The sequence below is a fragment of the Manihot esculenta genome, chromosome 12 (genome assembly GCF_001659605.2).
Source record: "Manihot esculenta cultivar AM560-2 chromosome 12, M.esculenta_v8, whole genome shotgun sequence".
Classification (NCBI taxonomy): domain Eukaryota; kingdom Viridiplantae; phylum Streptophyta; class Magnoliopsida; order Malpighiales; family Euphorbiaceae; genus Manihot; species Manihot esculenta.
This window is the reverse complement of record NC_035172.2, coordinates 3,198,418-3,207,251: the sequence shown is the minus strand read 5'-3', so window position 1 is coordinate 3,207,251 and position 8,834 is coordinate 3,198,418. Positions and strand designations below refer to the sequence as shown.

General features: G+C 40.0%; 1 protein-coding gene and 1 pseudogene across 1 annotated transcript; both read left to right on the top strand.

The window, feature by feature from the left end:
- Positions 1-580: 580 nt before the first annotated feature.
- LOC122721384 lies at positions 581-2,960 on the top strand (annotated as a pseudogene).
- A 1,532-nt stretch (positions 2,961-4,492) lies between these two features.
- On the top strand, positions 4,493-6,164 carry LOC110627771 (putative receptor protein kinase ZmPK1). The gene has a single exon (XM_021774133.2). The coding sequence runs from the start codon at positions 4,604-4,606 to the stop codon at positions 5,987-5,989; it is 1,386 nt and encodes a 461-aa protein (XP_021629825.1). The 5' UTR covers positions 4,493-4,603; the 3' UTR covers positions 5,990-6,164.
- The last annotated feature ends 2,670 nt before the right edge of the window (positions 6,165-8,834 follow it).

The following is an 8,834-nucleotide window of genomic DNA, read 5'->3' as shown; positions in this document are numbered from 1 at the left end:
TCGTGTACCATCAATAAAATAAAGTAAATCAAGCCCAATCAATGTCGATTGAACTTGTTTTCTCCAGACTGGAAAGTTATCGGGAGTAAGTTTAATAGGGAAGTGAGTGGGTGCATTCAATTGAATAATAGAAGCAGACGAAGAAGCCATAACGAAAGAAAAAGATTGGATCAAGATTGAACTCGTGAGAGCGTTTTTGCTCTGATACCATATAAGGAAAGGATTTGTATATTGAATATATCAAATAGACGATGTACATCAGAGTTATAAAGAGTAGAGTCCTACACAATACAGACTAAAGATACGTATAAAGATATAAAATACAGATTACAGTTATGATTTATCTTTATCCTTAATAGTATACCTGAAGCACTCTCATTCCAGTTTTTATTGCACTCCGATAACCTGAGGCTTGCAGGGTACCAAGTCCCACAACTGTGACAATATCCTAATCCACTGACCACCAGTGGCCTAAAACTTCTATACAAAAACTGTAAAGGGTTACAAAAGGCTTATATTTTCTTGCTCATTACTATCCAATTTGAACTTTTTTTTTTCTTTTTTTTTTTTAGTTTATGAAAAAGATATTAATTCTCAGTATAGCGTTACGTAATTAAATTTTTCTTACTGCTGCAATATTAAAGTTTCAAAACATTCAAAAACAGGGGTCTGATAGTGAGGAAGACAGGTTGTATAAAAAAGCTTTGGAGTTTGTTTCAGAGATGCTGTCAAGATGATGACCCCACAGTATCTATTTCAGTCATCTTTGTCCTCCTATATACTATCTGCCGACAACAAATTCTGAACTGTTACGCACCAAACTCCAGGCTTATTTGGTAAAAGTTTTGCGTATGAAATCAGAACACGAATCAGTACAGACAATCTTATTTATCAAATCCAAACATATACTACAAATATACATTGGCCGCAAGCTTTTGTCTCTCCCATAAGTTCTTCCACCACCAACTTGTCAAAAGAATCTCTCTCAATCTAAGTAAGCATGTCTATTAATTGTATATGTTGTCTTGAAATCTATCTAGCCAGTCATCTTGCCTTGATTTCCATGGCTTCGAAATCCCACCAACTCCATTTTATCTTATTTCCTTATATGGCTCAAGGCCACATGATTCCTATGGTTGACATAGCCAGATTGTTAGCTCAGCATGGTGTGATCATTACTATAATTACCTCACCTCTTAATTCAAAGCGCTTTGCTTCAACTCTTGCTCGCACTGTTGAATCTGGGCTCCAAATTCACCTTGTTAAAGTCCCATTTCCATCGGAAGAAGCAGGATTGCCAAAAGGGTGTGAGAATCTTGACATGCTTCCCACACTGGGCTTAGGCATTGATTTCGTCTCTGCAACCAACTTGCTACAAGAACCAGTAGAAAGATTGCTTGAAGAAATCCAACCAAGGCCTAATTGCATAATCTCTGATATGTGTTTACCTTACACGAGTCGTGTCGCTAGCAAGTTTCAGATTCCAAGAATTGTTTTCAATGGATTCTGTTGCTTTACTGTGTTGTGCTTGCACATACACTTCCCAGATTGCTGATACTGTAACCTGTAAATCAGAATACTTCCAGGTGCCTGGTTTGCCTGATCATATTGAAGTAACCAAAGAACAGCTCCCAGAAGCCATGCATCAAAATTTGCAAATAATGAATGAGCAATTGATGGCTGCTGAAAGTGTGACTTATGGGATTATTTATAATTCTTTTGAAGAGTTGGAGCCAGCTTACGTCCAAGAATTCAAAGAGGCAAGAGGGGATAAGGTATGGTGTATTGGTCCAGTTTCACTAGCAACAAAGATGACTTGGATAAGCTCCAAAGAGGCGATAAGTCCTCAGTTGATGGACACAAATGCTTCAAGTGGCTTAATTCTCAAAAACCAGACTCTGTATTATATGTTTGTTTTGGTAGCCTTTGCAATCTGATAACTTCACAGTTGATAGAACTTGGCTTAGCATTAGAAGCATCAAATAAACCTTTCATTTGGGTGCTAAGGGGAGGGGGGAAATCAACCCAAATAGAAAAATGGATTGAAGAAGATGGTTTTGAAGAAAGGATTAAAGAAAGAGGCTTTTTAATTCGTGGCTGGGCTCCCCAAGTAGCTATATTGTCACATGCAGCAGTTGGAGGATTCTTGACGCATTGTGTGTGGAATTGAATACTAGAAGGAATATGTGCAGGCAAACCAATGGTTACATGGCCACTTTTTGGAGACCAGTTCTTGAATGAGAGGCTAGTTGTTGATGTGTTAAAGATCGGTGTAAGGGCTGGGACAGAGGTGCCTGTGCCGTGGGGGGGGGGGGGGGGGGGAAGAAGACAAGATAGGAGTGCTGGTAAAAAGGAAAGATGTGAAGAGGGCCATAGAGAGGTTAATGGATGGAGGAGAGGAAGGTGATGAAATGAGAGAAAGAGCCATAGAGCTTAGCAGGTTGGCAAATGGAGCAATGGAACCTGAGGGCTCTTCTTATGTCAACATGGAAATGCTAATACAAGATATCATGCAGCAAACATTTGTTAGGGAATCAGCACAATGTGACGCTGTAAATCAGCAAAAATTTGCAGGACCCCATGACTGCAGTCTGCAAATTAATAGCAATTTCCAATCTTCATTTCACCTCCTTGGTATTGCAATGGCTTCTGATTAGAGATGGTCTGCTCAAGTGTTAATATTGTCATCCTGCTACAGGAGCTTTCTTTACACACTGTGGTTGGAATTCAACCCTTGAAGGCATCTCCGCCGGCGTACCAGTAGTTGCCTTCCCGTTGTTCGTCGAGCAATTCTACAATGAAAAGTTGGTGGTGGAAGCGCTAGGAATTGGGGGGAGTGTAGGAGTTGAGGCTGCAGTTACATGAGGATTAGAAGACAAGTGTGGAGTAGTGATGAAGAGAGAGCAAGTAAAGAAGGCTATTGAGATAGTAAGGGATAAAGAGAAAGAGGGAGAAGAGAGAAGGAGGGCTTTTTGCAAAATTAGGGGTGGGAGAAAACTTATTTGTGGATTTAGGGTTGAATATAAATTATTTGCGGATTTGGGGTTGGACTGCCAGGTGGCATGGCCTGAGTGGCGCCAGGCCATTCTTTTCTTTTTTTATTTTTTTTTATTTTTTTATAAAATAATAAAATAATATTATTATATAATTAAAAATTACTCATATTATTTAACAATAATATTATATATTATTTAAAATATTATAATTATATTAATTAATTAATATATGAGTGTATAACTATTTAAAATTATAAAAATTAAATTTATTTTTATTGAATTGCTATTATCCAGTCATACAGAATAATATTAATATCCTAATATTTTAGAGAGTTATGAAATATACCATTCTAAGTGGCGACAGACCATTATTTATTTTATTTATTAAAATATTATAATTATATTAATTAATTAATATATGAGTATAAATATTTAAAATTATAAAAATTAAATTTATTTTTATTGAATTGCTATTATCCAGTCATACAGAATAATATTAATATCCTAATATTTTAGAGAGTTATAAAATATATTATTATATAATTTGATAATTGCTGGACTTTTATCACTTTAGGGGAAACTAAATCCGAAAAAGTGAAATAGGTCTAAGGTCTCAGAAACCCACTTTATTTAGCCGGTCCAGCATATTCGGTCCTGATCCAGACACGGGACAGATCGGGTTGGCTGCGAATCTTGATCCAGTACGAGGAGTCCAGCCTTGTGATGTGACTTGAAGAAGGACAGCAAACCCAGTCAATTCGCAACTCTGCTCGCATGCGCGCTGATTAATTTTTAAATAAAAAATTACTATAATTTATAATTTCATAATTATAAAACTAATATTATACTGCGATTAGATATATAAAAACAATTCGATTATAATTTAGATATATAAAAATAATTTAATAATGTTATATATATTTATTTAATGGTAAAATTTTTTATTATTTTAATAAATTAATACAGTAATATTATTATTAAATAATATCAATAATTTTTTAATTATATAATAATATTATTTTATAATTTTATAAAAAAATAAAAAAAATAAAAGAATGGCCTAGCGCCACTCTAAGTGGCGCCAGGCCATTCTTAAAAAAAAAAAAATAATGCCTGGGGCCATTTTAAATACCGCAGGCCCTGGCGCCTGTTAAACAGGCGGCAGATTTTCTTTTCGTGTGCCACCTGGCAGTCCAACCCCAAATCCCTAAATAATTTATCTCCAATCCTAAATCCACAAATAAGTTTTCTCCCGCCCCTAATTTTGCAAACAGCCCCTTGATTTCGATGGTAATCTTCGACTGTATAGCAGAAAAGAGGATAATACAACTTGGGTTGTTTCGTGGCAAGCTTTGTCTCAACCATGCCGGATTCATGGAGCTTGTGGACCTAACAGCGTATGCAACTACGACCCAGTTTCTGGTCGGAGATGCTCTTGTCTTCCAGGTTACCAGGAAAAGAATGCTAATGATTTGTCTTCAGGTTGCGAATCTAAGTTCAACAACATCTCCTCTGACAATGATACATATCAAACTCGTTTCATTAGACTCTCTCATGTAGAATTTTATGGCTATGACCATAGAGTCTATTACGGTTACACGTTGGACATGTGCAGAAACTTATGTTTGAGTTTGTCTGATTGCAAAGGCTTTCAGTACAGGTATCTCGAAGGTGGGCTTTCTTTAATGAAAGAATTCAAGCTAACTGCTTATTTCAGTGCTTGCTATCCCAAGGTGTTATTGCTCAATGGGCGACGTTCACCCAATGTCGATACCACATTATATCTAAAAGTTTCTAAAAACAGTCTCCTCTCCAATGAAGAGGAATTTTCAGAATTCGGGTTAAATTGCTCTGATGAAATTCTCAGGCCACTGGAAAGAGCATATCCAAAAAGCTCTCAGAATGAACAGTTGCAATTGATATTATTGTTTGCCATTGCATTAGGGGCAGTGGAGATAACTGGGATCTTTCTGGTTTGGTGTTTCATGTTCAGTTCCTCGCAGAATTCGAATGAAGCATCTCAAGGCTACCACCACCACCACCCTGAAATAACAGGGTTTAGAAGATTCACCTATTCTGAGTTGAAAAAAGCAACAGGAAATTTCAGTGTAGAAATTGGAAGAGGAGCAAGAGGAACTGTATACAAAGCAACACTGCCTGACAATCGCATCGCTGCAATCAAACGACTTAATAGCATTGCTAACCAAGGAGAAGCTGAATTCCTAGCAGAAGTAAGCATCATTGGGAAACTTAATCACATGAACTTGATAGAAATGTGGGGCTACTGTGCAGAAAGAAACCACAGGCTTTTAGTTTACGAGTACATGGAGCATGGATCCTTAGCAGAAAGCCTCTCCTCTAGATTACTCGATTGGCCAAAGAGATTCCAAATCGCTCTAGGCATAGCAAGAGGCCTTGCATACTTGCATGAAGAAAGCTTGGAATGTGTTCTACACTGTGATGTTAAGCCTCAAAACATACTCCTGGATTCAAATTACCAGCCAAAGGTGTCAGATTTTGGCTTGTCAAAAATGCTAAACAGATCATCAGGTCACCTGAGTGACTCAAGCTTCTCAAGAATAAGAGGAACTAGAGGGTACATGGCTCCAGAGTGGGTTTCCAATCTGCCCATCACGTCAAAAGTGGATGTTTACAGCTATGGGATTGTGGTGCTTGAGATAATCACCGGGAAGAGTCCGGCAAATGGAGAAAGCAGCAGTAGTGGAGAGGGGAAAGAGCTGCAGAGAGGATTGGTGACATGGGTGACGGAGAATAAAAAAAATGAAGGAGAATCATGGATGAAAAAGATTATAGATCCAACATTGAAAGGAGAATACAATAAGGGTGAGATGGAAATTATTGCAAAATTGGCCATGCAATGTGTAAAAGAAGACAGAAATGCAAGACCCGCCATGAGCAAAGTAGTAGAGATTCTTCTGCACCGATCACAATATTCTAGCCCAGTCAAAATTGATAGGCTAAGCTCCGAGTAAGTGGATTACCGACCAGCAATTTCGTTTTGTAAGAAGCTCGTTGTCTTCGCTAATGTAATGATTGCTTTATTTGAGGTGACATATAGTCTTGCTAAGCTCCGAGTAAGTGGATTACCGACCAGCAATTTCTCTTTGTATGAAGCTCGTTATCTTGGCTAATGTAATGATTGCTTTATTGGAGGTGACATATAGTTTGATTTTGTTAGTTATAGTTTTTATTTTTTTTCATATAGTTAACAATCCAACATCTAAATTTAGAGAGAAATTTAAATTATTAAATTCGCTGTCAAAAAATAGACACGTACAAAGCAATTATGTATTATTATTTTTATTAATAAATTTATCAAATTTGAATTTGATTCGAATGTCTTATGCTCCTCTTTTAATATAATTTATTCTGATGACCGCTGGATTCCTTCACCCTGGACCAGGGGCTTGACCACAGCCCAAGGCCCACGATGTAGGGGTCCACACACCTGATATGCATAACAAGCCTGGCTCGTCTCCTTCCTTCAAGGCCGGGCTCGGCCCATCTTCCTCACTCAAGCTGGCCCGGCCCGCACGAAGCAGACCCTCTCCACTCAAGCTTAATATCCGGCCCAACTCTCAGCCCAGCCCAGGATCCGGAATAATATTCACCAGACAGCCTGGCAGATCCGCTCGAACGTACGCACGAGGAGAATCAGAGGCCGTTACGCATGGAGCAGGCGGCTGATACCCTAGTACCTCCGAATCCGCATGGCAGAGACGCGTGGCCCAATCCTGGAGAGACCTTCACACGCCACCAGTAAGCAAGACAATGTATAAAAGAGGAGTCTCCTCCTCAGGAAACTTAGGCCTTATTCAGTAATACAAAACCCTTGTAAAACCCTATTCCATTGTGTAATACCCGGCTCGAGTCCGGCATCGGCATTCCTGTAGTCCGGTGGAATCTCGGGTGTCGGAACCCTCGAGAAGGGTAATGTATATGTTTTTCACGGTATTTTCACTTGTTTTCATGTTCCAAAGACTTGAGTTTTGACAGAAAAGCAACAAGGGAGAAATGCAAAGGTTCGGCCGCCGAAGGTCACTTTCGGCCGCCGAACATTGCATGGTTGCGGCTTCACGTTCGGCTGCCGAAGGTGGTCTGGCCAGCCACCTATAAAAGGGCCAAGGGTCGGTGGAAGGAGGTTATTTCTCCTCCACTTGCAGCCAGAGGTGAGTTTCAGCCTCTCCCCACGTTGACTTTCATGTTTTCCATGATTTTCATCAAATCTTTCAAGAGTTTTAAGAGTTTTGGTGGTTTATGAAGGTTTTGAGCAAAAGAACCAAGTTTTGAAGCTTGGAGCTTTGGAAGAGCTTTTCTTCATATCTCCACGTTAGGATCCTTCATCCTCAAGTTGTGTAAGAGGTAAGTGAAGATCCTGAGCTTCTTTGTTGATTTTGAAAGGTTTTATGAAGTTTGTATGGGTAGTATGCATGTTTAGGGTTAGGTGAGGTTTTTGGTGATTTGTGGTGTTCCAACAGGTTTAAGTGTTATGTGCTATGTTTGTTTGGGGTTTTAGGGTAGTTTTAGACCCCTTGGTGCATATCTATATGTATATGCTAGTTGGGAGTAGTTGAGATGCATGTTTGTAGGTTTTTGGGCAAAGTTTGCATGAAACAGAGCAGGGTTCTGTCCTTCGGGCAAAACCAGGTTCGGCCGCCGAAGGAAGGTTCGGCCGCCGAACCCCTTGTGGAGGCAGTTCGGCTGCCAAAGGTTGCCCCCGAAAGCTAGGCTTTCGGTTTAGAAAGAGACTTTCGGCCGCCGAAAGAGGGAGTTCGGCCGCCGAAAGTGTGTGAGTTTCGTCTCTGGATGAGACCTTCGGCCGCCGAAGGTGCCGCCGAACATGCATGAGTTTCGTCTCTGGAGTGGGATTTCGGCCGCCGAATCTGCCGCCGAAGTGCCCTGTCCAGCTTTCTTTTGCATGGTTTATGTGATGGTTTTAAGCTTGTTGAGAGGGGTTTTGGGGAGTGTCGTAGAGATGTTCTTGAGTGAGTTTAGTCCCTCATGTGAGTCCACCTGTGTAGGAACGGACCAGAGGAATCAGGGAGGTCAGCAGTGAGTTCAGTGTCAGAACCTGCAGAGTCAGTGCAGAGATAACCAGGTGAGTGGAATTTAACTTAATGTTTTAATATGAGAACTTGTATTTTATCATGCTTCATGCATCATGAATATGCTTTAGGGTGAGTGCATTAGTGTACACAAAGATGATGCATTGCATTTATCCTTGTACTTGGCATTGCTCCTTGTACATTGCTTATGTGAGACGGCACGGACTTCGTGAGGATTCATTAGCCCTCAGAGGAAAGACCTGGAACAGCCTTACGAGGACCAGGCACAAAGACCTGGAACAGCCCTACGGGGACCAGGCACATGGTACTCCGGTACCCCAGATGAGATAGAGGGAGTTTTGATCCGTCCGGCCGAGGTGATGTGATTCTGTGTTGCATTCCATGAGAGCATGTTTTATCACCTGTTATTTACCTATTCTACTCACTGGGCTATCGTAGCTCATCCCTCTCCCCTAACTCCAGTTGTGCAGGTTCAGAGGTCAGAGAGAACTCAGCAGGGTACAGGAAGAGTACAGAGTTTTGTAATAGCTAGTGTGGACATGTAAATGTAGAGAGATAATGTATATGTACAGTGTATAGAATGGTGCTTGACTATAAGAGTTGTAATCCCTTGTTCTTTTCACATGATCAGTTTATGTTTACATATATTGTTGTATGTTTATGAGCAAAACCAGGCTTAACATTATGAGTGTGATCCGCCTAGAGCCATGAGGAGCTCTAGTAGGGATTAGTATAGAACAGAGAATGTGCA